This window comes from Hemicordylus capensis, chromosome 5, assembly GCF_027244095.1.
Source record: "Hemicordylus capensis ecotype Gifberg chromosome 5, rHemCap1.1.pri, whole genome shotgun sequence".
In the NCBI taxonomy this organism is placed as follows: Eukaryota; Metazoa; Chordata; class Lepidosauria; order Squamata; family Cordylidae; genus Hemicordylus; species Hemicordylus capensis.
The window spans coordinates 5,840,516-5,865,131 of NC_069661.1; the positions used below are offsets into that span (position 1 = coordinate 5,840,516).

A 24,616-nucleotide genomic window follows, 5' to 3' on the forward strand; every position below is an offset into this window, starting at 1 on the left:
TGGAAGTTTAGCATGCATATGCGTGTGTCGTGGGTGCATGTTGTCCATGCATGCATGCATGCAGCATGCGCCCACCCACGACACACACACGGCACTTCCAGTGACTTCCGGTCACTGAAGCAATGGGGCAGCAAGGACTGCCACCCCGCAGGACTATTTCTACAGAGCGCCTGAGGAAAATGTGCTGGGGGGGGGGAGCACGGCAGAGGGGAAGTGCACCCTCCCCAATCCTTAAAACTACCCCACCTCACCTTCGGCTCAAAGAGAGCCAGTTCCATGCACATCCCTACCACCAAGACATCATTTATACTAAAGAAAGGGGGGGGGGAATCTTGTATTGTGATATTTGTCTCACAACTAATAATGCACCTTGCATCACCAGCTTTGAGTGGTGTGCATGTTTTCTGAGTTAATTCCCATGCAACCAAGATCAGAGAGTTACAGCAACTAGCCAAAGCTAAAATTGTGCTGACCACACACTCACGCCATGCCAGTAATTAGTCTGGGAATCTGACCTCGGAGAGGAAGAACGTGTGACCAGAGCAGCAACATGGTGCAGCTTTTGTGAAGCCGTGTCATTTGATTCTCAAGGAGAAAGTCACTGCATGTTTGAATACTCCCCCATATTAAATATTTTACACATACAAAAACAATGCGTAGGGGAGAAGAAGCAAACCAAGCCTACTCTCTGATGTGCAAACTAATATTCATGCAAAGAAAGAGAGAGAGAGAGAGAGAGAGAGAGAGAGAGAAAGAGAGAGAGAGAGAATCCAACATATAGCACTGAGTAAAGAGACACCTTTTAAAGCAGTGGATCTCTTATATTAAGCAGTGGGGGAGCAACTGTCCCTGTCCAACCCCAGCACAGCATCCTTCCATTGGCTGTTGCTGGTGTCTGCCTTATGTTTCTTCTTTGATTTTGAGCCCTTTTGAGAGAGTGAACCAGCTTATTTATTACCTATTAATTTTTCTATATAACCCACTTTGAGATTTTTTATTGAAAAGTAGTATATAAGTAGTGGTGATGGTGGTGTGCACACATGTATGTATGTGTGCATGCAGACACACACATACATGTGAATATACATATATTGCGGGGAGGGGGGATTCATACTTGCAATCCTCTAGCTGCCAAATTACAAGTATAGTAGCATCCACATACATCACACAATGCTATCCAGCTTTTAGAAAGGCAATGCTTTAACCTCAAAAACACAGTCTAGTCTCAGAGTTCAAACACAGTTCTGTTCTTGTCTCCCATCAAGGATTGCAATAATACAGTTAACGGCACAGAGGATGCCTCTTCAGTAGAGGATGCTACTTCTCATGGCTCTTCTACATGGAAATTTCATCTGTATATAGTATATGTTGTGTCTGCATTCTAAGACACAATTTTCTTTTGCCAAATTATCACACATGTATACACACACACACCCCATTGCACAATATCCTAAAAATACAGTTTGGCTTTGCCAACACCCAGCTTCAACAATCCCACAAAACATCATGAGTGAATATAATAATGAGTATCATTCTGCGGAATGGACAATGAAAGTGCCATTCTTTTTTAAAAAAATCCCTGCCAAGCAACCACTAAAAGCAGCTAGAGGAGATCAAATATCAATGCCGTTAACAAGAGCTCCTTTTCATGGCTTGAAAGACCTTTGCTAAAAGGTCAACAGTTCCTTTGAAGGCTTGTCTGAGCAAATGTGAATTTGGGACACGATCAGAGAAGTTCAACATTTTGAGAGTGGGGGTGGATTTTCCATGCACAGGAACAAACTTTGTGAAGTATAGTCTCTCTTGGCTTTAGCATGATAAAAAATTGGACAGTTAGACAGGGAACCAAGAGTTTAAGCCTGAGAGGAAATGGTAACTAGTTATTTTGCCTTTCCTCCTCCAACCTAAGGAGAGCGGCAGCAAACAGTCCTGAAGTAACTAACCACTACAAGTTCAAGAAGTGGCACGACACATATAAGATGTACATATATTTGAAATTTATCACCCAATGTTAAAATTACTAAAACGTTTCTCAGTCACAACTTCAAGATAGCCTGGAGTTGGAAGGAACTGCTGGCATCGAGCATGAAGCTTAATTTTCTCAGCTCAATACCCTATGGCAACTGGAGTGCTGAATTCTTTATTATAAGGAAAAATGGATCCCTACAAGCAAACACAGCCTTTGTATGGGCCACGGCCCACCAACAGCTCTTCAGTTAAAGATTTTATGCACAATCACCAGCATAGATGCTGTGGTTGGAATGACAATTAGGTCCTATAAGTTGGGAATATTCAAGAGTCAAATCTTCCCAATTTAAAAAAATGTAGGTGCATGTAAAGTTGTTTTTCTTTATCATTCAACCCATGAAAAAGCAATCTAAGAAAATACATGGATTTAATTGCATGCAGAAATTAAGGTATTTGTTACTCACCTTCCTTCAATAAGCCATGTGCATTTTGTTTTGTATTTGTAGTTTCCAGGTCCATCTGTTATATACCCTGAAGGTCCAGTAAGCCTGTAATCAGAAATGAAAATGTAGTATCCAGTAACAACAAAGTATTTATTTCACCAAAACCACAGTGAAGTTAGCTGATAGACAGTCCAATGAAGCTACTGGCAATCTTCCTTCTCTCCTTCAAAAAGGCATCAGGTTAATGGTGAAAATCTCTCTCCCCCGCGCGCACACACACACACCTGAGTAAACTTTAAAATCTTGGGGCTTATGCTACTATACATTCACTAGCCTTTAAAGGTGCCACAAGATTCTTTGTTGCTTTTGCTCTGCATAGTCAGTCTTTCCTGCATAACCTGAATCTTGCGTATTCTGTTACAGTCCTACTCCTCTACGGAGTCAGGGGAGAGCTGGTCTTGTGGTAGCAAGCATGAATTGTCCCCTTTACCAAGCAGGGTCCACCCTGGTTGCATTTGAATGGGAGACTTCATGTGAGCGCTGTAAGATTTACCCTGGGAAGAGCATCTGAGGCTCCAGGTTCCCTCCCTGGCACTCCAAGACAGGGTTGAGACTCCTGCCTGCAACACTGAAGAAGCCACTGCCAATCTGTGTAGACAATACTGAGCTCGATGAACCATGTTCTAACTCTGCATATGGCGGCTTCCTACGTTCCTAAATTACCATCCATTTCAGTGCTGGAATTAGTTGTTGCTCTTTTGCCACAAATACATAAGACAAAATTTGATAGTAGCGGCTGCAACTAGCAACAAATTGTCAATAAACTCCAGTAATAATATAATTAATTGGAACACAGCAATATAGGATGTTAATTAGACATCCTTTGCCAACCTATTTTACAATTGAATGTTCTGCATTAGGAAGCCTGGCAATTGGTCATACTGTCGAGCTGGACTTTGCATTGCCGCTCACATTTACTCAATTTGGGGCCCTAAGGCATGAGCACTGGAGCATGCATGGGCACAACTCTGCCTGTCTTGTTGATAATAGATCAGGGATTGGAGAGGGTGGAGAGAGGAATGGGCTAGATTCTGTAAGCTCCCTGACCTCTCTTGGCGAACAACAGCTATCTCACACTGCCTGTGCATTCCTGTCTCGGCCGAGGAGATTTGTTTTTGCAGCCCCAGACCTTCTGAAGGACTGGCTTGGGGCAGCTTGACTGCTGCCCTATTTCAGCTGTGCCTTCTACCTGAGTGCTTGACTTGTTCCACTTGTCGCCAAGGACCCGAGATCTCTCTTGAGAGGAGAGATTTCTGGAGTCCTTGGCAGCATATATTGGAGAAAGGCACACTGGAGGCATAGCCGATGGTGTGGTCGGCGGACTACCTGTAGGCGGCCGCCAAAACCGGCCTACAAAGGAGGCCAGCATTTGGTGTGGGACTGGGGTAGAGGAGTTATAAGGTGGAATTGGAGATCTGGGTTGAATGTTGTTAGTCCTCCCTTTTATTGGGTTGTGCCAGGCCTTTTGTTGTCATGTGTTTGGGCTCTGTTGGGCAGAATGATGCCGGGGGTGTGTCCAGTGGCTCTGGGGCAGCTATTACTGTTGTGGTGGGGAACAGAAGAATTGGCGTTGGCAGAGCAGCTGGCCGTTACAGGGGAAAGGAAACCAGTAATTTAGTAACTGTTTCCACTTCTGACTGCCCTGTCAGCTCTCTGGCCTCGGGAAGCAGTTCCAACTTCCCACAGAACCTAGCCTTGCTGCTTTGCAATGCCAGGTCAGTTCAGAATAAGACTGAAATAATCCATGACGATCATGGATGAGGGAGCCGACCTGGCTTGTATAACTGAGTCCTGGATGGGGGAGGCTAGTGGCCCAGTTTGGGCCCAGCTTCTTCCACCAGGTTACTCTGTTGTGAAGCAGACTAGGGGATGTGGGCAGTGGGGTGGAGTGGCTGTGGTCCATAAGGATACCATTCCCCTTACCAGGGCCCCTGTGCAACAGTAGACTTACATTGAGTGTGTCTTTCTGAGGCTGGCAACTAGGGATAGATTGGGGATTCTGTTGGTGTACCATCCACCCCGCTGCCCAACTGACTCCCTAACTGAGCTGACGGAGCTGGTCTCGGAGTTAGTGTTGGAGTCACCCAGACTTTTGGTTCTGGGTGACTTCAATATCCATTGTGAAGCTGACTTGTCTGGTGCAGCTCAGGAGTTCATAGCGTCCATGACAACTATGGGCCTATCCCAACTAGTTTCAGGATCAACTCATGTTGCCGGCCACACACTTGATTTGGTCTTTTGTTCGGATCAGGGGGGTGTTCCATGGGTGCGGGATTCTGTGGTTTCCCTATTGTCATGGACGGACCACTACCTGGTTAAGGTTGGTTTCACAACAACAAACCAGCCCTGCAGGGTTGCAGGACCTATTAAGATGGTCCGCCCGAGATGGCTGTTGGATCCAGTAGGATTCCAAAAAGCCTTGGAGAATTTTGATGTTGGTCCTGCCAGTGATTCTGTCAATGCCCTGGTGGGAACCTGGAATAGGGAACTCACCAGGGCAATAGACACAATAACTCCTAAACATCCCTTCCGATCTGCTTTAAAAGTGGCCCCTTGGTATACAGAGGACTTACGGGGTCAGAAGCAACAAGGTAGGCAACTGGAACACAAGTGGAGGAGAACTCGGCTTGAATGTGACAGGACACAACATAGAGCCCATTTGAAAGTTTATGCGTAGGTGGTGTGTGCAGCAAAAAAAATTTGGTCTGCACGCATTGCTTCTGCAAGTTCGCATCTAGCCGAGCTGTCCCAGGTTGTGAGGAGTTTGATTCAGGCGCCTTCCAATTCAAACCAATCCCGAGGACTTTGTTCTGCTGCAATGCTGTTAATGGTTCTTTGCGGACAAAATCTCCTGTATTCGGGCCGACCTGGACACCACTGTTTCTGCAGAGTCTATTAAGGTGGTGTCCAGCAATCCCTCTTGCAGTATTAGATTGGATCAGTTTCAATCTGTGATGCCTGATGACATGGACAAGCTGCTTGGGGCAGTGCGGCCTACCATTTGTTCTCTGGATCTTTGACTTGGCTGCTTCTATCTAGCAGGGAGATTGTTGGGGATGGCTCAGTTAATATCATTAACTCATCGCTGAGGGAGGATAGGATGCCTCCTTGTTTGAAGGAGACAATGGTTAGATCGCTTCTTAAGAAGCCTTCCCTAGATCCCTAAGTGATAGATAGTTATAGGGTGGTCTCCAATTTCCCATGGTTGGGCAAGGTGATTGAGAGAGTGTGGTGGCTAACCAGCTCCAGGCGGTTTTGATTATCTAGACCCATTTTAAACTAGCTTTAGAGGGGGCTATGGGATTGAGTCAGCCTTGGCTGGCCTGATGGATGACCTTTACCGGGGAACCGACAGAGCGAGTGTGACTCTGTCATTTCTCTTGGATCTCTCGGCGGCATTCAATACCATCAACCAGGTATCCTTCTGGATCGCCTGGGGGACCTGGGGATAAGAGGCACTACTTTGCAGTGGTTCTGCTCCTTTCTCTCAGGCAGATTCTAGATGGTGGAGCTTGGTGACAGTTCCTCTTTAGAACAGAAGCTATTATATGGAGTCCCTCAGGGCTCCATTCTGTCACCAATGCTTTTCAATATTTACATGAAACCGCTGGGTGAGGTCATAAGGAGATTTGGTGCAGGGTGTTATCAGTATGCTGATGACACCCAGATCTATTTCTCCTTATTATCATCATCATCATCAGGAAATGGCATTCACTCCTGAAATGCCTACCTAAAGGCAGTAATGGGCTGGATGAGGGATAACAAATTGAAGCTAAATCCAAGCAAGACGGAGGTGCTCATTGTGGGGGATCAGAATTTAAGAGATGAGTTAGATCTTCCTGTGCTGGATGGGGCTGCACTCCCCCAGAAGTAACAGGTATGCAGCTTGGGAGTGCTCTTGGGTCCAGGCCTCACCATGGTATCTCAGGTGGAGGCTATGGCCAGGAGCGCTTTCTATCAGCTTCGGCTAATACGACAGCTACGCCCATTCCTTGAAGTGAACCATCTCAAAACAGTGGTGCATCAGCTGGTAACCTCCAGGCTCGACTACTGCAATGAGTTTTACGTGGGGCTGCCTTTGTACGTAGTCCGGAAACTTCAATTAGTTCAGAACGTGGCACCCAGACTGGTCCCTGGGGCAACCCAGAGAGACCATATTATGCCTGTTTTGAAACAATTACACTAGTTTCCAGGCAAAATACAAGGTGCTGGTTATTACCTTTAAAGTCCTGAACGGCTTAGGTCCGGGTTATCTTAAGAGAGTGCCTTCTTCTACATGATCCCCACCACACGTTAAGGTCATCTGAGGAGGTCCGTCTCCAGTTTCCACCTGTTCGTCTGGTGGTAACTCAGAGGCGGGCCTTCTCTGTAGCTGCTCCTGGGCTGTGGAGCAGAAATCTGTAATTTGAGATCATTACTGTCCTTCGGGAGAGCCCTTAAACCCTATCTGTCTGGCCTGGCCTTTAAGGTTTTTAAATGATTGACAGGGTTTTTTAGCTGTTTGAATTGTTTAATTGGTTTTATTCTGTTTTTATAGTTTGATTTTAACTGATAGCTTGTTTTAATCATTTTTAACGTGCTGTAAACCGCCCTGAACCATTTTGGAAGGGCAGTATATAAATCTAATAAATCAATAAATAAAGCTCTGAACGGCTTGGGTCCGGGCAACCTTAGAGAGTGCCTTCTTCAGTATGATCCCCATCGCTCATTGAGGTCATCTGGAGATGTCCATCTCAAATTACCACCGGTACGTCTGGTGGCAACTTGGAACCGTGCCTTTTCTGTAGCTGCTTCTGGTCTATGGAATGCACTCCCGGCAGATATCCGCAGTTTAGGCTCACTGTCGGCCTTTAAGCCCTAAAACCTATTTGTCTGGCCTGGCCTTCCAAGGCTTGTAAAGTGTTGTTGTTTTTTTAAAGCACTTTAATTGGTTTTAAATGGTTTTAATGGGGCAGTTGATAAATTAAATAAATGAATGAATGAATGAATGAATGAAAGGTCCCAGGCAAGGCAAGGCCCAGGATTACCAAATGGTGGGATTAATCGGAGACACAAATATGGAAATGGCTTGGGAATAAGGGGGAATGGAGGAGCCAAAGAACAGAAAAGGCAGTAAGAAAATATAAGATCTGGAAGAATGAATGGATGAAACGTGACTCAGAGTGTTCACAGGCTAGGAAAATACACCCAGTGGGGCTTCCAGATGAGCTCAAGGGGCTATCAATACTATAAATTTAGAAGCTGCTGTGATCTATAGCCCCCGATACAGCTCATCTGGTGGAGGTAGCTATAGAAGGCACCAGAGTGTTGCCTGCCTAGGTTCTCCTTCTCTGTGTCAGCTTATGGAGATAATGGAACCCACAAACCTGCTTGTCAGCACCATACCTCACAGGATTGGGATATAACATCTGGAAAAGGAAGTCACAGATTTGGGTCAATTCTGCACAAGCAGCTTCATTTACATTCTCCTGCACAAACATTTAGCAGGAGATGGCTGACCCTTTTAACTCAAACAAGAAAGATTGGATGCTCAACAGCCCCGAAAGATTCAGAATCCTATGCACATCCCTAAACACAGGGCCAGGTGTCTAAATTTGAGCTTGTTTTCTTTAAGACCTGACCTTTCGAGAACAGCGTACATCTCGGAATCTAAATGTGCAAAGAGCACCCGCATATCCATTCAGCCGGCGCCCTGCCAGTAATTGATAGCAAACAGACTTTGCTTGCTCAAACAAACCTAGTCTGAACGGGGGAAAAGATCTTGTGTAATCTGCCCTTCTCTCAAACAACTTTGTGCAGAAATCGTTACAACTGACCTACTCTGAAAGCAATTACAGCCACTTTCACAGCACAAATAGCACCACAAAACATCTCAAGCACTGCTGGCAAGACCCAGGGGGTGGGCTGGGGAAAGCTAGGCATGCTGTTGCCAACACAACTTTTAAAGAGAGTTCTGCTGTTCCAGTTAAAGGGGAAACCCATACCCCTACCCTCCAAGTGCCCGAGAATTTTGCATCAGCCCATAAATGATTTACTCACGTTAGGTAACTTTTAGATCACACCACTCTGCGTAAACAAAACCTAACAATGCCTTTTTAAAAAAATACACTTGATCAAGCTGAACCTTTATCAAAGCAAAATAGATCCTAGAAACATTGCAGCCATAACCATTATTCAGTGGTATCTTCATAGCTAGATATGGCTATCAAACTGAACAAAAGGAGATATTCCACAAGGTCTCTGCCATTGCCTCTCAGGAAGACCAACCTGGCCCCAGACATTTCTCAGAGAAGGACCAACTGCAAGGAGACCTCGCTGGCCAAGGGTTCAACTCAGCTTTGTCAGCTGCCCTGGGACTGCAGGAACGAGAGGAAGTCGCTCTCCCACCACCCAACCAGGACTTTCTGTTAAATTATTTTATAAACTTAGCCATTTGCAGATCATTTAAGAACAAAAAAACAGCCGTGCTGGATCAGGCCCAAGGAAGCCCATCTAGTCCAGCATCCTGTGGCCCACCAGATGCCTCTGAGAAGCCCACAGGCAGGAGTTGAGGGCATGCCCTCCCTCCTGCTGTTACTCCCCTGCAACTGGTACTCAGAGGCATCCTGCCTCTGAGGCTGGAGGTGGCCTATAGCCCTCCGACTAGTAGCCAATAACACACCTCTCCATGAAGTTATCCCAAGCTCTCTTAAAGCCTTCCAGGCTTTGTGGCAGAGAATTCCAAAAGTTGATTATGCATTGTGTGAAAAAGTACCTCCATTTGCTGGTCCTAGACTTCCTGACAATCAATTTCATGGGACAACCCCTGGTTCTAGTGTTATGTGTGAGGGAGAAGAATTTCTCTCTATCCACTTTCTCCACACCATGCATGATTTTATAGACCTCCATCATGTCTCCCTGCAGCCGTCTTTTTTCTAAACTAAAAAGCCCCAGGTGTAGCCTTGCCTCCTAAGGAAGGTGCTCCAGGCCCCTGATCATCTTGGTTGCCCTCTTCTGCACCTTTTCCAGTTCTACAGTGTCCTTTTTAGATGTGGTGACCAGAATTGTATGTAGTGATGTGCACAGACCGTGGAGGCACGGCCCGACGCCATGCGGGGGGGGGGGTTGTACTCATCCCTCCCGCGCTACAGTTTTCGGCAACATCTTCGGGGCGGCAGCAATCCTCCCTGCTGCCCCTGCCCCCTTGTTGGTGCCCCAAAGTGGAAGTAACAGGCGTGCATGAGCCCGCCGTCACACACCCCACAGACGTGCGCGCGCCACACATGTCACAGTGACGTGCGCCGAGGCAGCAGGAACATGCGTGCCTGTTACTTCTGCATTTGGGCACCAACAAGGGGGCAGGGGCGGCAGGGAGGACCGCTGCTGCCCCGAAGATTTTGCTCAAAACTACAGCACTGGAGGGGGGAAAGAGGCGGGAGGGGTGAGTACAACACCCCCACCCTTAAAGCAACACCCTACCTTACCCCACCAATGGTTCCTTGGACCGCCGGACCAGCAAACCAGTTTGCAGGCCTCCAATATGGCCTGCAAACTGGTTCGTGCACATCTCTAATTGTATGCAGTACTCCAAGTGTGGTCGCACCATAGTTTTGTATAAGGGCATTATAATATTAGCGTTTTATTTTCAATCCTCTTCCTAATTATCCTTAGCATGGAATTGGCCTTTTTCACAGCGGTCACACATTGAGTGGACCCTTTCAACAAGCTGCCCACCACAACCCCAAGATCCCTCTCCCGGTCAGTCACCGACAGCTCAGGTCCCATCAGAGTATACTTGAAGTTGGGGGGTTTCGTCCCAATGTACATCACTTTACACTTGCCAACACTGGACTGCATTTGCCATTTTGTCGCCCATTCACCAAGTTTGGAGAGATCCTTTTGGAGCTGCTCACAATCCGTTTTGGATTTCACTACCCTCAATAGTTCGGTATCATCAGCAAAATTGGCCACCTCACTGCTTACGCTTCTAGATCATTTATGAATAAATCAAAAAGCACCGGTCCCAGTACAGATCCCTGGGGGACCCCACTTCTTACTTCCCTCTATTGTGAAAACTCTCCATTTCCTCTGTTTCCTGTCTTTCAACCAGTTAGCAATCCACACATGTACTTGTCCCCTTATCCCATGACTGCTAAGTTTCCTCAGGAGTCTTTGATGAAGAACTTTGTCAAAAGCTTTTTGGAAGTCCAGGTATACTATGTCAACTGGATCACCCTGATTCACAAACTTGTTGACACTCTCAAAGAACTCCAAAAGGTTGGTGAGGCAAGATTTCCCTTTTCAGAAGCCATGCTGGTTCTCTCCCAGCAGGGCCTGTTCTTCTATGTGCTTTACAATTTTATCCTTGAGGATAAAATTTCCATTAATTTCCATTAATTTGCTTGGAAGAGACGTTCCAATTAATTTCTATTAATTTGCTTGGAACAGATGTTAAGCTAACCAGCCTTGCCCCTGGATCCCTTTTTGAAAATCGGTGTTACATTTGCTACTTTGCAGTCCTCCGATACAGAGCCCGAGTGCAGGAATAAGTTATATATTTAGTTAGTGCAGGAATAAGTTATATATAAGTTATATATTTAGAGTGCAGGAATAAGTTATATATATAGTTAGCAAGGAGGTCAGCAATTTCACATTTGAGTTCTTTGAGGACTCTTGGATGGATGCCACCTGGCCCTGGCGATTTGCTAGTTTCAGTATCTCGAGTATGATAAATTCTTGCATTTGAACACAGTGGCTGTCCTTCAGGGTTACGCTGTGCATGTGCTACAAAGGGCAAATTTTGCCCATCCTTCTGTAACCCACTGTGCTTCCTGGAGATATGTCCCTGAGGATTACAAGATCCTCATGGACATATTTTCAGGAGGCAGAGTGGGCTGCAAAGGGGAGGGGTGGTTTGTTAGCAGTTCCTTGGTTCTAAAATCCAGAACAATTACCCCAAGTCAGACTGCTCAATACCACTTGCACCGTTGCAACTTATTTCCAATTCAGAGCCTCTTTCAAATCCATGTTTATTAGTGGTTCTAATTTGTGGGCCAAACCAATATGGAACTACCTTAAACTACAACTAGGACCGACAAGAGGAAGTAGTTTTTCACACTGCACATAATCAATCTAAGGAATTCTTTGCCATGGGATGTGGCGATGGCCACCAGCTTGGATGGCTTTAAAAGGGGCTTAGACAGATTCATGGTGGACAGGTCTATCAATGGCTATTAGTCTGGTGGCTGTGGGCCACCTCCAGCCTCAGAGGCACAATGCCTCTGAATACCAGTTGCAGGGGAACAATAGCAGGAGAGAGGGCATGCCTTCATCTCTTGCCTGTGGACTTCTCAGAGTCATCTGGTGGGTCACTGTGTGAAACAGGATACTGGTCTAGATGGGCCTTGTGCCTGATCCAGCAGGGCTGTTTTGTTCTTAACTCTCATCAACCGCAGCCACAGTGTGGTTGGGGATGATGCGAGTTATAGTTCAACAGCTGGAGAGCCAAGGTTGCCAACCCATGTTATACAGTGTCAAGCCCAGGACTATCTACTCTCTCTGGCACTGGTTTTCCAACTTCTCAGTCTGTACAGGTCTTTCCCAGACCTGTTGCCTGAACTCCTAAAGGTCAGCAATGAAGCCTTCTGCCTTCAACACACACGTCCTGTCACTGAGCTGCAGTATTTCCCTTATAAAATACAAGTGTACAAAAAGCCAGAATGCCAAACCATTTAAAAATCATGGGTAAATTGTAAACATATAAGCCTGACCCAATACACCTCCGCATATAATTTCTTAATCTCAAAATAGTCTGTGAAAGGGAGATGTGAAGATTTCTGTAAATGGGTGCTGGTACACTGTGGTGAGCAAATGGGTTTTTTGATAAGATTCTCAATAAAACCAATTTTGTCAGAACTGTTTCTCTTATCAGTCCAAGATGTTTGCTACTTGCTTTGCTAACATAGTGGGGGAAATTCAGATATAAGCATGTGCAGCAGAACATGGTATTTATGTTAGCGATACCACTTCTTTTAAGATGATGTGTTTTGTATTTGCAGTGGGGGGTTTTGTAGTTGCTCATTTTTCCTCTTGTATTGGCCATTTGCTTTGAAACAAGTAAAACTGAAGTGAATTTAAAGCAGGCCATGCCCTCATACATTCATATGGATAAAGTTTTTCATAATTGTCAATATCAACATCAAGTGTGCCACTCCGATTAGATTTACCACTTGAAGCAAAAAAAAAAATTATGCGTTTTAGATCAAAAAAGGAAACGTATTTGTAACTGAGTCCACTGATTATTTCCTAACAGAACTAAGACACAACAGGAAATAATTATTCTGCATTCGTGAAACCAAAATAATGAACTTTTCCATAAGCGATATAAGCCCTATATCTAATTGTAACAGTCCTCTCAATTTATGAGGAGAGTCACCCATAAACATAATTGTTTCAATACCCTAAGCTAGTGCAAACCCACACACTAGCTGTACACTAAAAATACAGCATAAAGAGCCCTATATCTAATTCTAAATGTCTGGTAAAGGTAAAGTGCGCTGTCAAGTCGATTTCGACTCCTGGCGCCCACAGAGCCCTGTGCTTTTCTTTGGCAGAATAAAGGAGGCGTTGACCACTGCCTCCTCCTGCACAGGATGAGATGATGCCTTTCAGCATCTTCCTATATCGCTGCTGCCCGATATATTACCAGTGGGGATTCGAACCAGCAACCTTCTGCTTGTTAGTCAAGCATTTCCCCGCTGTGCCAAATAAGGTGATACGAGAAAGCAATATAAGAAACACAAAGCCCCCCCACAAAGAAGCACAGCACAGACTAGGCTAGGGGCAGCCACACTAAAAACCAGAATGGAGAACAGGGGGTGAGGGGAGAATTCCCCAGCCCAAGGGGTAGCATCGTATATTCTCCAGCCCAAGGTCCCTACAGTAAGGAGCAAAAGTCAGGGCTAAGTACAGAAGGCAAGAGACTCTGGACCCTCGTTATCTGCAGTTTTGCAAATAACGGTTTCATTTATCCATGGATGGGTCAGAGAGTGAATATGGCCAGTTAATATTATTTAACACATTTATACCTCACCTTATCAAACAAAGTTTCAAGGAGGCTAACAACATATTTACTACATTATTGTGACTGGACTGGGAACACTCCAAGAGCCATGCATGGATGCTAAATGCTGTAATGGAACTAACCCAGAGTTTGCTACCAAATGGGCTGGCTAAGTCCCCAGTTTTACAGCTGACACAATACTCGCCTCGCCTCTCCGGACAGACTTTGTACATGCGCCACATGTTGATTTCTTCCAACATTTCTGTATTAACAGTTCCCCACGGCACTCTCAACCCCAAAACTGCACTGTAAATTCAGAAGCAAGGCAAGATGGCAATACTGAGTGCTTCTGCTGTGAGTCTCAAGTTGTCAAAAATTACACTTCAGGTACCTGGGCTGTTAACCATGACAAGCTCAAATATATCTGGAGCAAGGCAGCAACTTTCAATCAGTTTTAAGAACCTTCTGACTAGGAACATAAGATTAATGTGGCAGCCAATTTTTAAAAATAATGCAAATACATAAATTGCACATGATGGCTAGCACTATAAGAGGAATTCTCCCTTCTTTATAAGAGGAAATGTTTCTAGACTGATATTTGCTACAACAGACATGTAGATCATCCAAAACACAAGCATTCCTTTGTGCTTCACAATTAACTCTCACATAAAGGTAATCAATGAACCAATTAAAATGTCCTTAACTGAGTGACAGCTCCAGTGCTGAAGCTAACATACTGGAGATATGGAGCTGTTACAGCATCCTTTCTGGTTAATAACTGCATCCTACTACTAGGCCAATATCTACCTAAAGTGGCTGAGGCATGTGCCTTAATAAGCAGACTTGCTCTGTGTCTGTTGCTATCATCTCCATTTTGCCCAAGGTCATTGTCCTATTGAAACCTTAAAAGAAGATCTGAACCATCAAGACATTGCCAGGGGGGAAAAATGTGTAGAAGAAACTTATTTCGTTAGACTGCCTGGGTTTCTTCTGAGCACCCTATTCAAACAACAGGTAACTCAAGCTACCAGAGACGAGGATTAATTCTAGAAAAGGAGGCATATTCAGCATAGTACCAAACACATTAACAAGTGTTACAGCTTGCTAGAGATGCTGGTCAACTGCTGCCTAAGCTAAAGATACAGCCTACCTCATCCAACGTACAAAGAAGGATCAGACAGACAGACCACAACTAAAGGTTACAGGATCTCCCATCATCACTAAAGCACTAATGTTAACAGAAATGCAAAACACATTCTCATTAGTGGAGCATGAAACACATTCTCATTAGTGGAGCATGAAACACATTCCAAATACAGCATACATGTACAAACAAGAGGCAATTTACCTTCTCTAGCAAAGGCCTGCTCAACTTCGGCCCTCCTGCAGATGCTGGCCTACAACTCACATAATCCCTGGCTACTAGCCATTATTGTGAGGATTATGGAAGTCGTAGCCCAAAAACAGCTGGCGGGGGGGGGGCAAAGTTGAACAGGCCTGCTCTAGTAGGCTTCCAGTGGCATCTGGTGGGCCACTGTGTAAAACAGGATGTTGGACTAGATGGGCCTCCTTGGGCCTGATCCAGCATGGCTATTGTTATGTTCATATGGTACAAGCAGCTCCTCATTGTCCTAACTTGATGACCAAGGGATACAAAGTCATTACATTAATTCCAACTCTGCCATTTCACACTGCAACAGTCCTCTAAGGATAACTACTCTAAGGCCTCAGCTGTTTCACCCAGGGAGAGGAATGGCCACTGGTTATACTGGTCTCATCTTTAGCATTTTGTGCTGCATGTGTCACTACAGTGAAGAACAGCTCACAAGTTCAAGTATGCCAGTGGGGGACGGGGGGGTGGGATGCTATCGTGAATCCACTGCTTTGTAATGACACTTACAAAAATAAGTCCAAGTTAAAACAATTTTTTCAAAGCCTAATAGTAATTGTTTTTGTTTTTTCTGGAGTAGACTGGCTAGCATTAACTGCTTATTTTATTTGGTGAAAACAAATCAATTGACTTACAGAGCTAATTTGCCTCAGAAAATTACTGCAACTTCTCCACAATCAGCCTTGTCCTCTACCCCAGGGCATGTTAAAATTAGCACAAAGCAACTCCTTGTCTACACATGGGAGGGGCAAAAGACATAGAACTCATCCAAAGTTACTATGATCAGAAGAACTTCACAGGCTTATGTTTCAACCTCGCCCTCTCCATCACTCCAGCGCAAAACCAATGCAAAACCTCCAGGCTCCAGACCAAGTTGATGGCTGAGAATCAGTAAGACCTTGCAAGCCAGTCAGATAGCCAAGCTCCTTCCTATAAGTCCTGCAGCCATCACTGAACTACAAAACCAGTGCTGGAACACCAGAGAGCATCTAGTTCCGCCCCGACCAAGCAAACTGGGTGAATCAATCACATACCACATGAAGGCCTCAAATGCATCATTAAATTAAAAAAAAAAAGCAACACAGCCCAAGAGGATATGAGCTTCAGCCAGAGCTGAGCAACTCCTGGGCATCCGGTTGCCTAGATGCCTAGAAGTTTTACATTGGGAGATTAAGATCTGAATTTCCAGTCATGCCAAAGCTATTAACTAACTCCTGTCAAGAATTTTGTTGAAGCTGTATCCATTGCTGCACAGCAATGGATTTCTATGACCAATTGATTTCTATGACCAATAGATTTTACACACCAGCAGCAGCATGCACTGTGAATTGCCACTGAAATGGTTACTGCTCTCCATTTCTAGATGTTGAAGAAAAGTTTTCCAGAGGTAACAACCAAGTTTAGCTTTCTTTGGATGGCAGCAAGCCTTAAAGACATATGGTATATTTGTATATTGATAAATCCTACAAATATGCAAACAGATAATCCTCCTTTGTGAGCCACCACAGAACAATTTTTTATGGGATGGCTAACAAATAAAATTTGTTTAATTATTTTATCCATTATCATTATTACTGAACCAGCGTCAAACAACCAGCAAAACCTCTGATCCTTCATCAGACACCAGAGTCCCAGTGTGGATCCAAAGATGCAACTTCTTTGCCTGCCCTTTGGGGACAGGGAACCATCTTATTTATTATTTCTCTCTATAAAACTGCTTTGTAAACTTTTGTTGAAAAGCAGTATATAAATATTTTGTTGTTGTTGTTTACAGTATAAATAAGAGAGATGGGTTCATGTCCCAAGGAGCTAACCTCATAATTTTCAACAGTGTAGAAAAGAGAGCAGAGGAGAGGGAGAAGCAAGGGTAATTCAAGGAAGATATACACTGAGCCAACTGGATTCTGTTAGCAATCATGCCCCTCTCTGTATGTAATCTTTGTTTCATTTCAAAGGTTCATTGCAATCACCACACAGTTATAAGCAGAAGCGTGGATTGCCTACCGACACAACAGCCGTGTCCCTGAATTAGAAACATACAATTTGCCAAAAATGAAGTACGGTTCTTGAAATACACAAGCTGGTATCTAACCTACATTATTCTGCACCTGTGTGATTTTCAAATGTTGGCTGAGATCCAAAGCACTGTGTGTGGCGTTCAGCATATACTGGGGGCTTTGCAGCTTAACCCTCCAGTGGCAGCCCAATCGTCCCTCCCACCCAGAGCATGAGACACCAATGGGAGGTGCCAATGGAAGACGCAGGGAGGATCAGCAACCCTTCTGTGTGCATGGGAAAGCACTCGGTGTGCCTTCACAAGCTTCTCTGGATCCTGGCCATCCCTCATTGTAATTCTTTGGATCACACAAAATTCTTCTGGGCTTGCAGTCACAGCACTACTTGCCAGCTGAAGAAAATCACCAGAATCAAATCTTTGCAATACATGTTTGAGAGATGCAGTGGGGAGGCTGAGCTTTTGCTTGGCTATGCAAATGAAAGATGACTTATTCCCAGATGTGTCCTCAGCCATTAAAGATCAATTCCTCCATGCAAGTTTTAACGGATCAGAGTACCAAAAGGGCCACCTATACCAAACCCAAGCATCACAATAGCACCATCTCTACAAACTCACCCCAAACAATCCAGACTTCAGCAAGCCACAACCAGAGGTCCAATGCACTCCCTGATGCCAGGACAACCAGCCGCATGTGACTTAAACAAGTGAGCTAAGCTAATGATGCACTGAGGGCAAAAATGAAAAGGAGAGAAAAGCCCCAGAATGTCTATAGTCAAACTGGGAGTTAAAGAAAACTCCTTCTGGTCAGATCTAGACTGTAAGCAGGACATATTCCTCAACTAATCCAGGAGAAAGGTTATAGGGGACAAAGGCAACTACTATATCTTCCCAGTATATGCTGAATGCCACACAAAAACAACATCCCTGTGGTGCCAGATAAAAGCAAGTACTCCTAGATTACACCAGATATCAAAACAAAAATGGATTTTCAAGATTAGAAAACTCAACTTTTGGCAATACACAGAAGCATCTAAACTGTACTGCACTAAGCTGAACGTCAATCAAAATCAACTAGCAGCAAGAAAATAAGCAATACAACACATCACAAGTGGTACAAAAGCCAGAAAGAGAAAACTTTGGAAACTGTCAACATTACCCAATCGTTATTCCAAAGTTTTTCGTTTGCCTTATCATGGGCACGCAGGTCTTCAATCCTGAAAAACTTAACATACAAAGTTCCAACATTTTTTAAAAGGCAGACCTGTTTTGCTCTGAACATGCAGAAGCTCCATACACACACACCAGCACTAAGATGTCCTTAGTGATCTTTACAATCCCTGTTTTTTGGTGGGGTTTTTTTTTGGGGGGGGAAGATTACAGTAATTTGGTTTTATACTTTTTCTAATTAAAATACAAAATAGATGAGTTCTGCAGTGCAGCAGGATTTGGATCATGGCATGCAAAACACAGAAATGCTTCCTTCATGGGTTTAGCAATGGTGATACAGTAATATTTAGTCTGGATTAAGAGTGAACTATGAATTATGAGCTCAGTCTACAAAGGCTCTAATGGATGAAGGGCTATACACCCAAATTCAAAGGGATGAATGCCAACCTCCATATGTGTAGTGGAGCTTCCAAGCTCCCCCTTGGAGTTGAGCCCAACACAGATGTCCAGAAACATTCCCCCTGTAGCAAAAGGAGCTGTCCAAAAAGAAGGAGAGAAACCCAACACACACAATCCCCTGTATTAGCCAGAAGGGTTCACTGGGTTCACAGTCATCAACATCTCAGACAGCACAGATCACCTACAGAGAGAAGTGCTATCACCTTCCAATCTAGATCTCCTCCTAAATCATCTTTATTATGGTCCAAGTCCAGCATAAGATAGAACAGTAGAGCATGATTCAAAATAACAAATAAATTATGGAACCATAAAACTATATTACTACAAAATTACTACTCTAATAGTATAAAGCTATATAATGATACTATAAAGATGCTATCCTTGGAGGATATCTATGGGATTATTAAATAGCAATATTAAAAAAAATTATCAACATAAAAAATGAGAAATATATAGGGTGCAAAAAGAAGTGGCTAAAGTGGGGTATATAAAATAAGGCGTCTAAAAAGGAAAAAGAATCAGTGGTTTAAAACTACGCAGAGGAGATGCAAGGGAATGACCTGGCAGTCAGGACCCGACGATACTACTCGCTGCCTCGCAGAACTTGAAAGTATTATTTGTGAAGGCCGGGTCTTCATCCAAAAGCAGAATCTGGGTATAGACATGTTTGGGCAGCCAGGGTACTTGCAGAGCAGCAGAAATGTTTATTTTATTTATTTAAAATATTTCTATACCTCCCAAAACTTGTGTCTCCAGGCGGTTTACAATTAAAATCATTTAAAACATTAAAACATTTAACACCCAGTACTAAAATATTGAAACTATGAATCTAATTAAAAGCCTGGGTAAATAAATGTGTCTTCAGTGCCTTTTTAAAAGTTGCCAGAGATGGGGAGGTTCTTATTTCAACAGGGAGCGCATTCCAAAGTCCAGGGGCAGCAACGGAGAAAGCCCGTTCCCAAGTAGCCCCCAGATGAGTTGGCAGCAATTGCAAACGAACCTCTCCAGATGATCTTAACAGGAGGTGGGGCTCATGGCGAAGAAGACACTCTCTTAAACACCCATGGCCTAAGCTGCTTAGGGCTTTATAGGTAATAACGAGCACCTTGTATTTTGCCCGGAAACATATCGACAGCCAGTATCATTCTTTCAACACAGGTGTAATATGGTCTCTCCTAGATGACCCAGAGACCAACCTGGCCACCACATTCTGGACCAATTGCAGTATGCGCCACATAGAGCATACTGCAATAATCCAGCCTAGAGGTTACCAGCATATTTACCACTGTTTTGAGGTTGTTCATCTCAAGAAACTGACGCAACTGATGTATCAGCCAAGCGGATAAAAGCACCTCCGGCCACCGTCTCAACCTGGGACACCAGGGAGAGGTTCGGATCCAGAAGCACCCCCAGATTACGTACCTGTTCCTTCCGGGGGAGCGTGACCCCATCCAGAACTGGCAGATCAAAATAACCTCCCTAAATGCCTCCCGAGTTCCAACCCCCACACAATAAGTACCTCTGTCTTATCTAGATTCAGCCTCAGTTTGTTATCCCTCATCTAGCCCATTACTGTCTCCAGGCAGGCATTTAGGGAGGTTATGCCTTCTCCTGATGATGTTGACATGGAGAAATAGATTTGGGTGTCATCAGCATACTGATAATACCCTGCACCAAATCTCCCAATGATCTCTCCCAGCAGTTTCATGTAGACGTTAAACATTGGAGACAATATGGAGCCCTGAGGCAAACGATACAAAAGTTCAGATTTGGAAGAACAGTGTCCAAGAGACACCTTCTGGAAGCTGCCTGTGAGGTAGGAGCGGAACCCCTCAGATGTTCCAGTAGGATACTATGGTCAGTAGTATCGAAAGCCGCCAAAATATAAATATAAGCTTGGTCCAAATGTCTCTGTGAAGGGGGCAAAAGAATACATGTTCTGTGTTTTCTGTCTCCCCAGTGTCACAGGGACAAAGTCTCTCTGCAACTGGGATCTTTCTGAATTTGCCTTCCAGTATGTCAGATGGAAGGGCATGACAACGGGCGAGGGTATAAGCCCTTCTGTGGCTTGGGATTTTTAGCTGTGACAGGTATGCAGCGGGGGAAGCAGAATATCTGATCCTTTCCGAGGACAGGAAGGATGGAACCCTGCCTAGGTCATCATGGCATTCAGTGTCTATTATCCTCTGTTTCATGACTATTTTTGCCTAGTTATGACAAGTAGTATAGGGGGGTAAAGACCAGTAGCAACAATTTAGTCCACACAGCCATTTTCCAGGAAGATTGAGAATTGTCCTAGGGTCAGAGGGGCCAAGCCCCAAGGGTTGAGGGGTAATTTAAGCCAGAGGTTAAGAATGGACAACCACACTCTGGCCTCAATCTTTATCATGCCCGTTTGCAAGCGTAGTGTGGCATTTGCGACACAGTGAGGTACTTGGAGGGCCACTCTTAAAAATTTGGACTGTACCAGCTCCAAGGGGGCAAGATTGGAGGGAACCCCTGATTAGGCACCATTGTGGAGTTGTGCCAACGTCTTGGCCTCAAATAGTTTGAGCACTATGGGTATGTAATGGCCCCTAGTCCGTAGGAATTTTAAAATGGCGGTGGAGCTCCTCTGAGCAGTGAGGGCGACATGGTTGCAGTGGGCTTTTCTAGAGCCAGAGGCACGTAGGACCACTCCCAGATATTTGAAACAAGTGACCTGTCTGACCTTGTGGCTGATCTCCTCCTAAGGAAATCAAGAATTCATATAGAGATTGCTCAAATCTGTGATAGTTGATGTATTTTAAGTCCTTGCAGGATCAATGCATGTTGTAATGGATAACAAACATTCATTCTATCAACTAGACATAAAGGGGTCCTAAAGCTTTGTTTTGAAGCGTCTGTCCACACCAAACTTCACCAAGAGATCTACAAGTAAAGCAACAGGTTGCTATCAAGCCCTGTTCATGCCTTCAACTCTTATACATCAGAAAGATCAGTTGCGGGGAGTGAACCAATGGGACCAGTTGCTTTTAGATGCCTGGAGAAGTGACCTAGGAAATCAAAACCCTCAAGGAAAATTCAAGCAAGAGCTGGGAAAGAGTCTGGTGGCAACTTACAAACTATCTAATTTATTGTGGCAGAAACTCCTGTGCACCAGAATCGGAAGCAGCCAAGATTTGTCACAATAAAATAAATAGAGCTGACAATCATCTGCACTACAGGTGCTCAGAGGTACACAGGAAGCTGCTATATTAAGCAAGAAAATAGGCCCCTCTAAGTCGGTATTGTCTATGCTGACTGGCAGCTGCTCACTAGATTTTCAAACAGGTGTCTTTCCTAGCCCTACCTGGGAGACACTGTCTGGCACCTTCTCAAGGCAGAGCATATGCTCTACCTATGCATATGTGTGGTGTAGTGGTTAGAGTACTGGACTAGGACCGGGGAGACCAGAGTTCAAATCCCCATTCAGCCATAAAACTAGCTGGGTGACTCTGGGCCAGTCACTTCTCTCTCAGCCTAACCTACTTCACAGGGTTTTTGTGAGGAGAAACTCAAGTATGTAGTACACCGCTCTGGGCTCCTTGGAGGAAGAGTAAGATATAAATGTAAAAAAAAAAAAAAATAATAATAATAATAATAATAATAATAATACCCACTGCACTACAGCCCTCCCTAACCTCAGTAAATAAGTGACGCACAAACGGTACTGACTAGGAGCTGACAACTATTCTTAGTCTAATTTCTATAGCACTTTCCAGCATTTAAAGCACTTGCAAATTATCGCATTCTCACGACAATCCCACAAAGCAGACTAAACTTATTAATAGGGTTTGAGACTGAAATTCAATCTTTCTGGCCCACCTCTTTGGCCAGTTATCTCAGAACAAGAGCCTTCTACTCACTGTAATAGTCTCAGATTTGTTTACAGATTTATCAAGGTTGAAGCTCGCTGAAAGCATCATACCCATAGTTCAGAACAGTGTTCCCTGTAAGAGGGAATCCCAGATGTTGTTGACTACAGCTCCCAGAATCCCTACCTACAGTGGGCTTTGGCTGAGGATCCTGGGAGTTGCAGTCGACAACATCTGGGATTTTCTGTTAGAGAGGACACTGGTTCAGAAGCCACTCACTTGTTCAGGAATTAAACAACAATACCTGGTTTGTCATCTCAGCAGCTTGCATTTATCGATTCCCAGAGAAACCCAATGACATTTGTGGAACCTGGTCAATAAAGGCATGCTGTAATGCCGGAAACTGCACCCAAAGCAATACCCAAAGAGAAATTTTGCAACATTTGAAACAATAGGCTAGTCCTCACATGGGGAGGAAAAGCATACTGCCCAGGTTTGTGAGCTGTACACACTACTGTTTTGTATTAGGTGCTCGTAAGATGCAAGGTAGGAAGTTGGGAGAGTGATCGTATGCAAAGACTCCTACTGGGTAGGAGGTATTTTCCTCCTACCTCATTAAACAGCTGGGTACACCTGCTAGGTAGAATGAAGCCCTCCTATCCAGCAGGAACCTTGCAGACAATCTCTTTCCCTGCCTCTTACCTTGCCTTTTACAAGAACAAAAACACAAAACGGGGGCACTCACAGCTCCCAAACTTGGGTAGGATGCTTGTCGTGAAGAACCAGACTAATATTTTCTATTGCACTAAAAAACATTTGTACTTGCAAGTACAATTCTATTCTGCCTGATGAACAATTTGGGCCCAGGGTATTTGAGGGACCGCCTGCTCCCAAGGGTTGCTGCCCGCTTGACTAGGACATCTGAGGGGGCCCTGCTCCGGGTGCCGACAATGAGGGAGGCCCGGCTGTTGTGCACTCGAGACAGGGCCTTCTCTGTTGCTGCTCCTAGACTCTGGAATGCTCTCCTGGTGGCCATTCGTTCCTCGGACTCCATCACAGCTTTTAAAGACTTGGCTTTTTATCCAGGCTTTTACATAATCATTTTTTACTGCTGTTCTTGTGTGTTTTTATCTGTTGTCTGTTTTTATGCTTGTTTTTAGCTTGTTGTTTTTACTGCTTTTTATTGTATGTTTTTAATTTTTGTAAACCGCCTTGGGGTTTTCTTTTAACGAAAGGCGGTATAAAAAAGTAAAAATAAATAAAATAAATAAATAAAAACAATTCAACAGGGCTCAGGAAATCCACTAGTCTACTTGTCTGCAACGAGTGAAAAATGATGCCCAAATGAAAAAAATGCTGTTGAGTAATGTACCAACATAGCTCGACGAGTACAATTTTTGGCTGGTGAACACAGCCGACATTTCTTGACCCGTGCAGTTAAATACAATTCAAAAGCTTGCCTTGTATACTAATGGAACCTGATGCTAAAGGAAGAAATATTTCCTTTTTATCGTCATCTCAAAACACACAGCAACAGCCACATCAAGCAACATTATTTGTGTGTCAGAAACAAATTTTATTTTATCTCCTTCCCCTGGCTATAGGTCAGTTACATGGTGTTCAGTATACTGTCACTTTTGACTCATGAAAGATAAGGAGACAATTCAGTATCTAAATCACTGGAACGCTACTCCTCTGAAGTGCACAAAGCATTTCTTTGGAGGAACTGGTTTCAACCAATGCCTCACAAGTGAACATGAAGCACAAGGTTTGTCAAGTGACTTTTCTGTGGTTAAAGCTCCTAATTGAGAAAACCAAGTTACACATGAAAATTACATTGATATTAAAAGTTCATAGTTCTTCTTTAAGTCACAAGACTGCTGAATAATCAGCCTACAATTCAGCAAGTTTTTCAAATGCATAACATTGTGCCTTCAAGATGAATTCAGTGTGCAACATACACACTTCTTTCATATTTATTTTGGAGGCTGCCTTGATTTATAGAAGTTTAAAAGCATTGGTCAAATGCAGACACACTCAAACTCTATTCAAATATGCCTTCCTTAAAAATGTGAAAATTGTTTCACAGACAGTTATTACTATATCCAAGTTATCACTGGGGCACAATAAAGTGCCTACAATGTGGAACTGAAGAAGAGGAACACATAACAAATGGGAAACTCTCACATTAATCTACAGCCAACCCAAACTGGAGAGGCACATGGCAACCAAACT

The 24,616-nt window shown here is 44.1% G+C and overlaps 1 protein-coding gene across 4 annotated transcripts in view; it reads right to left on the reverse strand.

The window, feature by feature from the left end:
• ATRN (attractin) overlaps window positions 1-24,616 on the reverse strand; it is a 231,788-nt gene that overhangs the window by 169,337 nt on the left and 37,835 nt on the right. For all 4 annotated transcript variants that reach the window (XM_053252986.1, XM_053252987.1, XM_053252988.1 and 1 more), the window contains exon 2: window positions 2,433-2,516. In XM_053252986.1, the coding sequence (XP_053108961.1) occupies window positions 2,433-2,516 (84 nt within the window). The remainder of the gene's footprint in view (window positions 1-2,432; window positions 2,517-24,616) is intronic.